Genomic DNA, 13594 nt, shown 5'->3' with positions numbered 1-13594 from the left:
TTCATGCCAGAGTGAGCTAGGCTTGACAGAACTTGTTTAGAAGCAGGATTACTGCTCAAAAGAACAGAAATAGGAGGAGAAAAGAAAATGTTATATTTACAGTGGTGCTGTAAATGACCAGAGATCCGTTGTGGAGGGTTTGCATTCGGAGGAAGCGAGGTAGCGGTTTTCCATTTCTGAGCCAGCGGAGGACAGGGCTGGGGTCTCCGTGGACGGGACAGTCAAGCACAGCAGAGCCACCCTGAATGACTGTCTGAGACGTGTGGGCTTCACCCTTCAACACCGGAGGCTCTGGAAACACATAGCATGTGTATTTTCAGATAGAATGTGTCATAATGTAAATATCTATAGAAAGTTCAGTGAGCGGGAATCCTCGAGGATAAATCTCACCTCTGATACGGACGAACGAGAGCGCTCTAATGGAACCCACGCTGTTTGCTGCTATGCACACGTAGGTCCCAGCATCACTCCGAGTCACATTCTCAATGATGATGGAGCTTCTGCCTGCCTCATCTACAGTGGCACCTGCAACAGTTTTGCAGTTTTACACCACAGTTTTATTTTAAATTAGGCTTCTTTTTTTTTTAAACTGAATGCATTACACATAATAACAAATACAGTAATCTGTGTGGCAATTATGAGCTGTGTAACTGAAGAAAAAAAGGAAAACACTACCTGCATAGGGACTGTTGTTGACAGTCCAGGAGATAGTAGGAGAAGGCGTTCCCTGAGCATGGCACGATAAGGCAAGAGTCTGCCCTTTGTTTAGCATTGCATCGCCTGGCAGCTCCTTGAATGCAGGCCTCATATTGATGGTCAGTCGGATGTCTTGCCTCGCAGAGCCTGCTGCATTGGTGGCTACGCATGTAAACACACCAGCGTCTCCTGACTGTTGAAGGAAAGAAGCAGCAGCTGAGTGTTGCACATGGAACTACAGAGAGATGCAGTTCATAATAAAGTGCAGAGAAAGCATGACATAGAGGCTAACCTCAGCCCTCTCTATGATCAGCTCTCCTGACCGTAAGACGGTGAATTTGCCAGGGAGGTTGGGCACCACGCTGCCGTCCTTCTCCCATGACACTTTAGGCTCTGGTGAACCCTGAGCAGCGCAGGGCAGCAGAGCCTGAAATCCTTGGATAACTGACAGTTGCGTCTGTGTAGGAGCAATCACGGGTGGGACTGAAAAGAGACACCACTATTAACACAAACATGTTACGACACAGCGCAGCTTGTAAAGTGCTTCACTCACCTTGAATGAGCAGCCTCATATCATGGCTGGCTCTGCCGGCGGGGTTTTTAGCAGTACACGTGTAAAGACCCGCGTCGCTGCGCTGGGTAGAAATAATTGCCAGAGTTCCATTGGAGAAGACGCGCACATGAGCGCCATCAAGCACAGGCCTCCTCTCTTTGTGCCAGGTGACTTCAGGCAGAGGCTGCCCATCAGCTATGCACTCCAGGCTGACTGGCTGGCCTAGCACAGCCATGTACTCGACATGAGGCACGCTCAACACTGGTGGAACTGCGGAAACATAAGATGAGCAGATATTTATTTGCAAATTTCCTAAAATGTATGTAATGTTTCATAAGATTATGAAACATTACATAATGTTATTCCCATGGTGAGATAAAAAAATCGGCATTACCTTGAAGGACTAATTTTGTCCGGCCCACAGCTACACCAGCTTCATTCTTTGCCAGGCACTGATAGGTCCCTGCATCACCAAGCGTCACACGGGAAAACTTCAGAGCTCCGTTCGGGAGCACAGCCAGCCTGTGACCTAGACACACAGTCACATGAAAATTACTGGTCCACATGAGACAGGTCAAATTAAAGCCCACAGCATGATGACATTGCTGTCTTATCTGTAAAACGTTAAAACAAAACAAAGAAAAGATTCTTGTTGGAGTATGACTTAGTTGCTGTTAAATGTGTTGGATTCTAATATATGAAAACTGTGCATAATTACAGCAATGTTCATCTGTCTGTCTCTTCATAAATAAGGATTTGGCTCATATTTTTTGTACCGTTACCTGTTGCTATGGGAACTCCCTCTCTTTGCCAGGTGATGGATGGTCTGGGGAAGCCCTGAACCTCACAGGGGAGAAGAGTCCCGTGATTCAGCACTACTTGTACCTCTTCTGCCATTGGTCTGATCTCTGGCAGCTCTGTGTGTGGAAGACAGAACACAGTGTCATATGGTTTCATACATTTTAACATAAACATAATAAGATAACATATGTCCTTGGAGGCCTACCATGCACTGAGAGAGAGATGTGTTTGTGAGCCACTCCAGCTGGGTTTCTGGCTGAGCATGTATATTTGCCAGTATGACTGGGCAAAGCAGCAGTTATCTCCAACTCTCCTGCATTAAAGTGAGTACAAAGAACATGTGTTTACAGAGGACCGTGATGTATGAAAATGTAAGGAAACAGCAACTGGTGTGCTGCTTTACCAGTGGGAAGGATGCGGTAGCTTCCTCCTCTGGAGCTCAGTTTGGCTCCACCCTTCGTCCAGGTGACAGTGGGCATTGGGCGTCCTTGTATGTGACAAGGCAACACGACAGGAGACATTTTCACAGCTTTAACTGCCGTAACATCATCTTCAATAGATGGAGGGACTACGGGAGAGAACAGCAAATTTGTGGGCTGAATTATCTGAAACAGCATTCTACAGCCGGCTGATTTTCACAACACTTTAAATCAATACCTTGCAGGATGACCTCGATGACTCTGCGCTCCTCTCCAACATCATTGACTGCAGTGCACTCAAAATAACCTTCATCCTCATTGGCTGGGGACAAAAGAACCAGAGACCCTGAGGACAGTAACCTGAACAGATAAGCAGAACTGCATCAGCTTTGAAGTTTTTATAGCTGTACGAGTTGTACTGCATACCAATTGTGTATTTGAAGCGTACAGGCATAGCTTTGTCTATACCTGTATGCACCAGGCTGCTGGCTGATATCCAGGGGAGTGCCATTCCTCTTCCAGGATACTTTAGGAGAAGGTATACCTGCAGCCTCACAGCTAAGCAGGGCTCTGATACCAGTGGTTACTGTCACGTTGAATGGACCCGGACTGATTGAGGGACCCACTAAAAGGACACAGAAGACCTTCAGCTAAGCTGTTATAACAATAAAAAATTGTGCTAAAAACTGAATCTGCTGGCATCCCCAAAATCTTCATAAGCTAAGTACTGCTTATACTGTCTTTACCAAACACACGAAGATCCACTCCTCGGTGATCTGAGCCAGCCTGGTTGGACGCGGTGCAGTAGTAGCGACCAGCGTTATTCAGCTGAGCTGCATGTACGCGCAACGAGCCCTCGGATAATATGGTGTATCTGAAATGCACGAAAGATGAATGAGTTGGGGATACACCGCGTCTGTGTTCGACAGATACAGTCGAGTGTGACGTATACAATTACAGACACCTGTGAGAAATCTCAGGACGTACTTATTGTTATCTTGACGCACGGGGAAGCCGTCTTTCCTCCACATGACCACAGGTGAGGAGTCGCCTTTGACTTCACAGGGTAAAACTGCATCCTGGCCAATATGTACAGTCACCACTGAGCTGCTCTCCTTTATTACAGGTGGTACTGGAAGTAAAGAGACAGAATCTTGTTGTGTTTAGCATATAAAACTCTTTTTTTCTCCCCAGACATGAATGTTGAACGACACACCAAACACTTATTTCCCTTAAAACCACCCTAAACGCACAAACAGTGGTTTCCCTTGAAACTTGCTTGAGTAGGTGGCTCTTTTTAAGCCTCTCTTCAAATGATGATGTTACATGTTACCACATGTTACTTCTAATTCTTTACTCAGCCTCCTAAATAAACTTCTTGAACTTTGCTCCAGCTACCCACCTACAGTCAACCTTTAATGGCAGCATTAAAAGTTGAAATACGACAGGGGAATTTCTCTTTCATCTCTATTAGTCCTCACACATATAAATATTTAGGAATCTGGATCACATGCAAGTACAAAGTTACTTACCACCTTTCTAAATTAATACAACACAGAGATTTGATTGGTTTCTCACAAAGTGATTGCACATGTCGCCCAAACTTTGTGCAAACAGTTGCAGTCTGTTGCAGACAGGTTGCCAACAGTCTGACTGAGTCTTTGTTAATGAGCAAAACTCAAGGGGACTCAACTCAACGGACTGCCAGTTGGTTGTATTTTAGTTTTATTCCTATACAGCAGGAATGCTGCTGAGGTCAAATATGTCATCTTTATCCCAGAGTTATCCCAGTTGATGTATTATCAGCTATAATAGTAAATATAACAGTATAGTAGAATAAAATAGAATAATAGTAGACTAACTCCATCTTATAGAAACATTTATGGCAGGTTTCAGTAGCAGTGTTGGTATATTTGACAACCTCATTATCCAGCAGGAAAAATGACTTGAGATAACTTTATCTTATTGGATAAAAAGTGTAACTTTGATAACATGATTAGCAGATGAAAAAGGGGATAAATCACAATATATGTGCAATATTCAGCACTCAGCACATCACACTAGTATTGCATTGTGAAGAACTGTGATAATATCATACTGTGGGGTGTCTGATCATTTCCACCTCGAACAATTAATTCGGCTTCTGTTCTATTGTACTGCAGAGCCTCAGCTACAACTAGCTACTCTTTGAATGTATCTATGACCTTCTTATGTAAGTTCAAAATAAGTCATGACAATGTATTAAAGTGACAGCTCTTTTAGCTCTTTTAAACATTTGTTTGTTTTTTCTAACAGGCATTTCAGAAACTAGTGGCTCCGTGGTGTAGTGGTTAACACATTTGCCTTACATGTAGGTCCCCGGTTTGACACCAGGAGGCGACAGAAACCCAGCCTCAGGGGCTCACGAGGTATCGTACTTGCATTTGTCTTATTCCAAGACTGGATCAATTAGAGCAGGGGTCCCCAATCCCAGTCCACAAGGGCCGTTGTCCCTGCAGGTTTTAGATCTCACCCTGGGTCAACACACCTGAATCACATGATTAGTTCAATACCAGGCCTCTGAAGAACTTCAAGACATGTTGAGAAGGTAATGTATCCATTTAAATCAGCAGTGATGGATCAAGGACACATCTAAAACCTGCAGGGACACCAGCCCTCGTGGACTGGGATTGGGGACCCCTGAATTAGAGGGTTACACCACAAAGGTCATCCACTGTTTGGTTTTTTTTTCCATCTGTGGCAAGTCAAAGCATCCAGATGTATTCACTGTGGCAACCCCTTGATAAATAGCAGCTCAGTGTGCCATTCATTCATAGCTCACTAACACTTTTACTGCAAAACATTTTTAGAAGCAGCTCCATTGTCTGCAGTGTTTGGCATGACTCCAAAGAATGGAGTATACTTTGGTCTTTCACTCTCTCCTTGATAACTTGGACTGGTTACTAACTGCAGTAACTGGCAACTTGCTGAGTTAAATATTTGGTTGTCATGTGTTTATGTCTACGGTTCAAAAGTTCAACAGTTTAAAAACAAGATATGACAAGTATGCTTACAGAGAATTTCCACAGTGAAGAAGAGACTGCTGCTTCCAGCTATGTTGGTAACCACACAGCTATACTGGCCGCTATCCTCAGACCTGACTTCCTGTATCTCCAGGTACTGACCCCCTGCCAGCTGCTGGATACGACCACCCAGCTGATACAACAGAAGGAAAGGAAAGATAGAATACGCAAGTCAAAGAGGAGATCAATACTTTTAATAGTGGATGACTTATTTGAGTTCACATTCTGCACCTGCAGTTTGGTTTCACCCTTGTACCACTCTATGTGTGGAGGAGGGTCGCTGTCAGCCAGGCACTCCAGAGTGAGGTGACCGTTAACCGGCACTGTCAATGTCCTCACATCACCGGAGCCAAGGAGCGTTGGTGGTACTGCAACACAACCACTGACCATTAAGATTTATGTGATCCACAGCAACAAAAGGAAAGTAAAAAAAAAAAAAGTGCTGTGAGCCTGAAGTGCTCCTTCAGGAAGAGCTTGGTAAAGTTATGAGGCCGTGTGGAACAGATGAAGTCAGAATGTAGATCGGGGACAGGTATAAAAAGCATGTGTTTTCACTTAAAAAAAGACATTACTAAAAAAAGTGCTATAAAAATGTGTGCCACACAGTTTTGAATCTTCTAGAAAAGTCTTAATTATAGGAATGGGGAAAAGAAACACCATGAATTTGGGAAAACACTGATCTAAGCAGTCTCGCAGGTCTTAACTGCATTGTGTATGATTATATTTATAGAAGCATCATTTTACTCAAATATTAACAAGTGGAATAAATGGTGAGTAGTGCACACTCATAAATTAAAGTCAGGCCATCAATAAAAACCCAAGAAAATGCACCCTGCGCTGCATGCATGTCATATTGCGTGCAAAACAGCGAGACCGATATACAAGCAGCGCAAGTCTGTTTTTCACTTGTGTAAAAATCCAGACTTTTATTCCTGATCGCACACAGAGCTTTATTCATGCAGTACCAGGTGCAAAGAGAGGAGGAAGTTAAGGGAAAAGGGGGGCATGACATATTTCTTCCATGCTGAATAATATCCAAGAACAGCTTGTGTCACCTTGGACCCGGACCCAGTGGTTTTTTCCATCCTCTCCGGCTAGGCTGCTGGCCAAGCAGGTGTACAGACCTGCATCCTCGACCTTTAAAGAGACAATATCAATCAGCTTGAGTGGTTCTTGCATGACAATGCTTTATTTGAAAATTTACACTCAACTAAAGTGACGACTAAGGTTTAAAAAGAGTGGGTATGTTTTTCTGTTTGTTTTTTAACAGGAGTGATTGCTTAGAAAAAGTCTTAGCGACATACATTGTCTTAAATAAAGTTTTACACCTTAAATTGCCAATCTCAGGAGAACATGTGCTCGCACAGTCAGTAATTTATACCTGAACTTTGCTAATCCTGATAAAGTTTCCGTCCTGCTGAACGATATCAGATCTCTCCACGGGCCGACCATCCTTGAGCCAGCTGAGGGTAGGAGGTGGGACTCCCACAGCAGAGCACTCCAGCTCAAGTGGACTGTTAACTGCTATGGTCAGCTCTTCTGGTGAGTCGGAGCTGACTATCTTTGGAGGCTCTGCATTAGAAAGCAAAATGTGTTAGCTTATGTTCTTTTTCTTTATTGCAGATATAAATAAATAAAAAGAGGGTGATCGTACCAAGCACGGTGAGGTTGAAGCTCTTGGTACTGCTTCCAGCCTGGTTACTAGCCACGCAGCTGTAAAAGCCCGCATCTGAGGGGGCCACGTCAGGAAGCTGCAGTCTTGTCTCCTGTCCATCCAGCAGCAGGTTGCGGTGAAGGGACAGCGGCTGTCCATCTTTCATCCACGTTAGCGTCGGAGGGGGGACGCCACGTGCTTCACAGGATAAAGTCACCAAGGATCCCTGGATTACTGAAACTGGCTCCACCGGTTCGACGTGATTCACACCGGGGGGCACTGCAGACCATAAACACAGAGTGTGAAACCCCACCGACCCAGCATGTTCTGTTTTCATGTTATCTACTGTTGGGATTGTACCTTGGACTTGGACATTATAGCTGAGCTCTGCAAGACCAGCTTGACTGCGTGCCACACACGTGTAAACTCCAGAATCAGACAGCTGCACAGGAGAAATCCTTTTTTTTTTAATGAAGAAAGAGAACATTTAGAATGACCTCATCCACCAACCTGTAATCTTTTTACAACACAGTCTGTAATCATCTTAACTGACCTCAGCAAAGAGTCACCGGAGAGGAGGCGAGCGCGGTGACTGAGGAGCAGCGGATGCCCATTCTTCAGCCAGCTGATCTGAGGCGGGGGGTTTCCTGCTGCCTGACACTCTAGTGTCACAGCGCTGTCCTGCGTGACCTGCACCTCTTTGGGGATGGTGGTCTCACCAGAAATAGATGGCGGTACTGCCACAGATGAAATAGACTGTGAAGAAATCGCTCAGAAACTTAACGCAGATAAACAAAGCTAAGGGGTGAAAAACCAACCTAGAGTAAAGACGGTGTAGATTTTGCTCTCCTGGCCGGCCGAATTCACAGCCAGGCAGGTGTACGTCCCAGAATCCTCAGGACTCAGGCGCAGCAAAGTCAGTGTGCTGCCATCAGATGTCACGCTGCCAGAGAACAAGCACGCTTTGTTTTCACATCCATTTTTCTCTATTATTTGTCCACATCTGAACCTCGGTGTAATTCTTTCATTATCACCCACATCCCACAGTTTTCTCACAGTCGCATGCAGATACATAAACACAGTCGCTTACTGTCTGATGACCACATAAGCTGGCGAACAGCTGTGAAGCAGCTGCTTTTACAGTTTTTCATGATCTAACTGGGCAAGACACTATAAACCATTTGTTCGTCGTGCACATCATTCTCTGTGTTTCTGATTAACGGTGACACTTTCCCAAACCCTTAATGAAGGCTGTTCATCGATTAAAATATTTACCATTGTTATGATTACTTCACACTTGACAGAGCGGGGCCTGAGAATGACTTACGCAATGTGACGGGCATCCGATCCCTCCAGAGTCACTCCATCTTTCAGCCAGCTGAGGCGAGGTGTGGGGATTCCATTTGCTCTGCACTCCAGGGTCAGCTCCTCTCCTCTGGGTGCACTCACTTCAGATGGGAGGTCAGAGTCCAGGATGGTTGGGGAGACTGAGTAGGGCAGAGATTACTGTTAAACACCTTTTGAAATCATTTCTCTCATAACACATGCTTTAAGAAACCTCGTTACCCTGCACGGTGACTGTGTACTCTTTTCGTGTTTCTCCCTCGCTGTTCTTGGCCACACACGTGTATGTTCCGGCATGAGACAGGCTGAGAGGCCCCAGCTCCAGCCTGGTGCCTCGAACAGACCACTGCCACTGCAGGCTGCTTTCTGGAAACCACACAGATCCACTTAATCTAGCTGTGACACCCTTTGGCAAGTCTGCATTTCTCCACATTTCCATGTCACTCCTTCCACTTACCAATAGGAGTTCCATCTTTAAGCCAAGAGATGCTGGGAACGGGTACGCCTGTGGCCTCACACAGCAGAGCCACGTGGGAGCCCAGGCTATAATTTAGAGACTCTCGAAGAGGTCCATCCAGGACAGGTGGAACTGTCAATATATATTTATGAGAATTTAGTCCATTAAAGACATTTGTCTATAGCGATTTTGTTCCAAAATGCTACAGAGTGATTTTTACCATGAACCGTCAGCCTAAAGGTTCTGTCCGCCTGTCCAGCCACATTGGACACTTTGCAAGTGTACGTGCCACTATCTCCCATCTAGTAACCACAAAGGAAAAAATTGTGAGTTGTGTTTTCTTTACAAGTTATAATCCAAAGGGATTCATGATTTTTTTTTTTTTTTTTTTGGAACACCGGCTTCAAATGCTTTCAGATGGGTGATCTCAGCTCCAGCCTGTTAGAATTAGTCAGAATTATCTCAGGGGTTTTAAATGCACCAGATAAAGGAACAGTGAGTGCAGTGAAAATATGTATACATTACACATCAGCACGCTGTTGAAAACCCCTTAAAATCCTTTTTTATGTTTTGTTTGCAGCTATAAAAAATGTCTGATGAGTCTGACCTGGACTCCTATTATCTCCAGCTGGTACTGATCCATCTTTAGTCCGTTCCCTGCAGCCAACTGGAGCCCATTCTTGTACCACGTGACTTCAGGCTCGGGGAAGCCGTGGGCTTCGCATCGCAAGGTGACTGAGGAGCCAACCTGAGGGGTCACCGAGTCTGACTCAGCATCGTGCCGGGGCTTCAGGGTGGGCACGACTGTTGGTTTGCACATTTAGAGAGGACATGATCTCAGTTTGATTCATTCAGAATTCGAATGAGTCACTCCTGAACTCTTCTCAGTCACAGCTGGCTTGAGATAAACAGATTTTTTTTGCCAGGCAGTGTTTTGGGATTTGATCATCTGTATATGTGGCTGAATTGTGCAGATGGGTCACAGTGTGTTTGCTCACCATAAACACTGAGGAGAATACTCTTCTGGTCCTGCCCTGCTGAGTTGGTGGCTGTGCAAACATATTGCCCTGCATCTTCTAGTCTGGCCCGGGGCAACTGTAGCATCTGGCCACCTATTACATATATATAGGCAATATATCAAATAATGATATGAAATATCAGTGCAAGAATTAGATTCTACCCAATATAATGCTTCTGATTGAAGGATTTGGGTATTGAAGATGGCCCAGAGGCTAACCTGGCAGAATGTGAATGCTGGTGCTGAAATGGAGGACTTGTCCATCTTTGGTCCAGGTAATCTCTGGAGGAGGGTATGCTTGGACGTCACACAGCAAAGACACCATGTGGCCCTCAGTCACACTAACCTCCTCCTCTTTAGGGCCTGTTATTCTAGGAGGGACTGCAAAAAAAGAAGAGAGTTGCATATCACAGTAAAGACTTTTTTGGGGTTTTTTTGGGGGGGGGGTTTACCTTGCACTGTCAGACTGAAGAGCTTCTCAATTGTTCCGACCTTGTTCTCCGCTACACACGAATACCCAGCCATGTCTGAAACCTGGACACTGAGAAGCTGTAAGTTAGGACACAAGCGTTATTCTTCACTATAGAACGTTACGGTTGGATCTGTCTATTTGCTGGCAACGGTGCACAAAGGTCAGAGATAACTAACTTGAAGCTGAGTCCCATCCTCACTGATGTGGTGCTGTGAGTCCATGTGCACCGGCTGCCCTTCTCTCAGCCAGGAGACGACTGGAGCTGGATGTCCAATCACGTCACAGTGTAGAACCACGGTGCTGTTAACCACTGCTCCTATCTCCTCCATAAACTCCTTTGATGCTCCAGTAATAACAGGAGGGACTATGGAAGTTAAACACAACTGAAATTATTAAGTTACATCTCTATAATCACAGATTTTATTATGCAAACATTTTAATTACATCTAACTTAGGTATATGTACTCACTTACCTAGAATCTCCAGATCAAAGTGCATGCGATCCTCCCCTGCCTCATTAACAGCCTGACACGTATACCTTCCAGCATCCTCCTTCTGCACTCGGGCAATTTGTAGCACTTGTCCCCCTGTCATACATTAAAAATGACTCCTCAGTTACATATAACAACTGCACTAGTGGTTTTACATGAGGTTTTACAGAGTTTTCCCTGACCTGGAAGAAGCACCACTCCATCTGCAGAGGTTAACTTTTTGCCGTCTTTATACCAGCTGAGCTTGGGAGGGGGAATGGCATTGCTCTCACAGGACAGGCTGATTTGATGGCCTAGCACAACTTCCCGCTTCTCCACCACGTTCTCATCATTAAGGTCGTCTTCGTGTCCCAAACCCCAGGATGCTTCCCTGTTATTCACCCGGTGGAAAATCGGAGGGACTAAAGAGACAGCGGCACATTAGAGCCAGATTGCTTTCTATACAAAGGTTTTAAAATGAAGTGTTTTTCTAGCTGCTATGCACTGAATTAACCGAACACACCTTGAATAGTTACACGAAAGTGTCTCTTGTCCTCTCCTGCAGAGTTGGTGACCACACAGGTGTACTGACCCTCATGGGACAGCATGGCATTCTCTATGTGAAGGAAGTGGCCGCTCTCTTTAATGCCAGCATGGATGTTTCCAGTCAGCAGCTAAAACACAAAGAAAATACACAGTTAATGTGAAGTATTGCTCGCAGGAATCTGTGGGTTAAGATTTGTTGCCTCTTTGAACTACTGTGTCAAGAAAATATTTAGCAGATCTTTAAATGTGGCTTTAAAACACCCAAGACATACAGAGCTTCCACCCACACTCAGAAAGAAAATCATATTTTACATCATCTTTAATCCAATTCCTGCTTCTCATATTGTAGGCCCTGCAGAATATTCATACACGTGCACTTGCATTCTGAACAGAATAAAGGACACAGTACATCAAAACACAGTAGGTCACGAAAAAAACAAAAAAAGAAATCGCACAGTGTTTTATGTCTTGAGGTTTAATCACTGGATTCTTCCTCTATGTCTATAATTAACTGGCTTACTCATCACACTAAATAAGGCGAGTGGAGGTGGGTTGTGCAAGAGGGTTGCTGTAATTCATACCAGTTGCCAATAGAGGCTGGCAGAGGTTAGAACTTGTTCCATTGAAAACACATTTTGATTTTAGGAAGCATAGCTTTTAACGGTGACACACACGGACCTGTCCGTCTTTGAACCACTGGACTTTGGGCTCGGGGAAACCTTTGGCGAGGCAGGACAGAGTTAAGCTCCCGTTGATCCGCACTTTCTGTTCCTGACCACCAAACGTTAGGGAGGTGGAGTCTCCTTCTATCTGCGGTGGGACTAAAGAGATGAAAACATTAAAAATCAAATCCCTCTTTTATTTTTCACCTTGTTAGAGATGCACATGTCTCTTACCCAGAACACTGAGTGAATAGTGCTTGATGGCAGTGCCAGCTGGATTTGTAGCCCTGCAAGTGTAGAGGCCGCTGCTGTCTCCCTGTGCCGAACCCAGCCGCAGGGCCAGCCCACCGCGGGTGTATGTCAGCTGGGGAGTGGATACGATGGGGTGATTGTCCTTGAGCCAGGTGATGCTGGGTGTGGGGAAGCCCTCGACGTTGCAGGGGAGGATTGCAGGGAAACCCAGCACCACTGACACCTCTGATGTCTCAGTAGTCCCCTTAATAGTGGGAGGGGCTGGAGTAAAAAACAGAGAACACGTTTATTTTTAACAGCCAAATCATTTTTTACTGGCACACAGTACAGAATAACCAGAGCAACAGGCGAATGCTTTGCTTTTGTGTAGGAAACCTTCTAAAAAAGAAATGCAGCGTGTGGTACTCTATTACTGCACCTGACAGAGAAATGTCCCCTTAAAGAGAATTCAATATGTGCACATCGACCACATGGCTAAATACAATGTTAACTTATGTTACTATAGAGGCTGGGCATTCACATGAATTATATATGATGCCTCGCAATTCTCTTTCTCAGAGTGTTGCCATAACAGCAGCAATTTAGGGAAAAATGTCAGAGTAATATCCTGAATCTATACAACTGTTTTGTTTTTTGCTTTGTTTTTTTCATAGGTGTTAAATCAATAACTGCTGTTAAATTCAGGTGAGTGTAGTTGGAGGTTTACATTTTGTTAAAAAAAATGTTCAAAACAACCTTGGACGTTGAGTCTAAATTGGCGCATCTGAGTTCCTGCGTCGTTACTGGCCAGACACCGGTAAAGACCCTGGTCTCTCGGCCTTACTGACTTCACCTTCAGCACCTGGCCATCTTCCAGAAACTCCACATGAGGGTCTCCATCGCGGGACAGAACCCTGGAGAAAGAACGGAAAGGATGATCGAATCAATTCAGTGAATCCTGCATCCTGTGTACGCTGCTGAATGTCACGTCGATAAAAGAGATTCTTACTCTCCGTCGCGGCTCCATTCCACTCTTGGCGCTGGTTTTCCACTAACCCGACACTGAAACTCCACCTCCTGGCCCAGTACCACAGTTAACTCCTGCATTCGAGACGTTCCTGAGATCACAGGTGGAGCTGGCGAAAAACACCACATGCTCAATGACTAGTTTGCATTAAGAATGAATGCTGAATGTGTATCTTATCACAG

General features: G+C 44.9%; 1 protein-coding gene across 1 annotated transcript in view; it reads right to left on the bottom strand.

Moving 5' to 3' along the window:
• The window catches only part of hmcn2 (hemicentin 2), a 46474-nt gene that overhangs the window by 9455 nt on the left and 23425 nt on the right, over positions 1-13594 (bottom strand). The window contains exons 29-65 of the mRNA XM_085474845.1: positions 13395-13521; positions 13142-13299; positions 12389-12667; positions 12171-12313; positions 11470-11620; positions 11150-11368; positions 10950-11063; positions 10653-10840; positions 10457-10553; positions 10224-10385; positions 9985-10098; positions 9594-9790; positions 9207-9288; positions 8987-9118; positions 8752-8895; positions 8513-8672; positions 8004-8128; positions 7739-7922; positions 7546-7643; positions 7186-7464; positions 6913-7103; positions 6587-6668; positions 5763-5899; positions 5523-5664; positions 3457-3601; positions 3216-3343; positions 2938-3094; positions 2708-2829; positions 2454-2618; positions 2256-2363; positions 2032-2166; positions 1644-1778; positions 1250-1519; positions 989-1179; positions 676-889; positions 391-525; positions 101-291 (exon numbers count right to left, since the gene is read on the bottom strand). Coding sequence (XP_085330971.1) covers positions 101-291; positions 391-525; positions 676-889; positions 989-1179; positions 1250-1519; positions 1644-1778; positions 2032-2166; positions 2256-2363; positions 2454-2618; positions 2708-2829; positions 2938-3094; positions 3216-3343; positions 3457-3601; positions 5523-5664; positions 5763-5899; positions 6587-6668; positions 6913-7103; positions 7186-7464; positions 7546-7643; positions 7739-7922; positions 8004-8128; positions 8513-8672; positions 8752-8895; positions 8987-9118; positions 9207-9288; positions 9594-9790; positions 9985-10098; positions 10224-10385; positions 10457-10553; positions 10653-10840; positions 10950-11063; positions 11150-11368; positions 11470-11620; positions 12171-12313; positions 12389-12667; positions 13142-13299; positions 13395-13521 — 5801 coding nt within the window. The remainder of the gene's footprint in view (positions 1-100; positions 292-390; positions 526-675; positions 890-988; positions 1180-1249; positions 1520-1643; positions 1779-2031; positions 2167-2255; positions 2364-2453; positions 2619-2707; positions 2830-2937; positions 3095-3215; positions 3344-3456; positions 3602-5522; positions 5665-5762; positions 5900-6586; positions 6669-6912; positions 7104-7185; positions 7465-7545; positions 7644-7738; positions 7923-8003; positions 8129-8512; positions 8673-8751; positions 8896-8986; positions 9119-9206; positions 9289-9593; positions 9791-9984; positions 10099-10223; positions 10386-10456; positions 10554-10652; positions 10841-10949; positions 11064-11149; positions 11369-11469; positions 11621-12170; positions 12314-12388; positions 12668-13141; positions 13300-13394; positions 13522-13594) is intronic.

The sequence above is a fragment of the Copadichromis virginalis genome, linkage group LG12, assembly GCF_057382275.1.
Source record: "Copadichromis virginalis isolate Kocher_CV1m ecotype Utaka linkage group LG12, C_Virginalis_male_GT1.1, whole genome shotgun sequence".
Taxonomy (NCBI): Eukaryota; Metazoa; Chordata; class Actinopteri; order Cichliformes; family Cichlidae; genus Copadichromis; species Copadichromis virginalis.
This window is presented reverse-complemented; position numbering and strand designations above follow the sequence as displayed.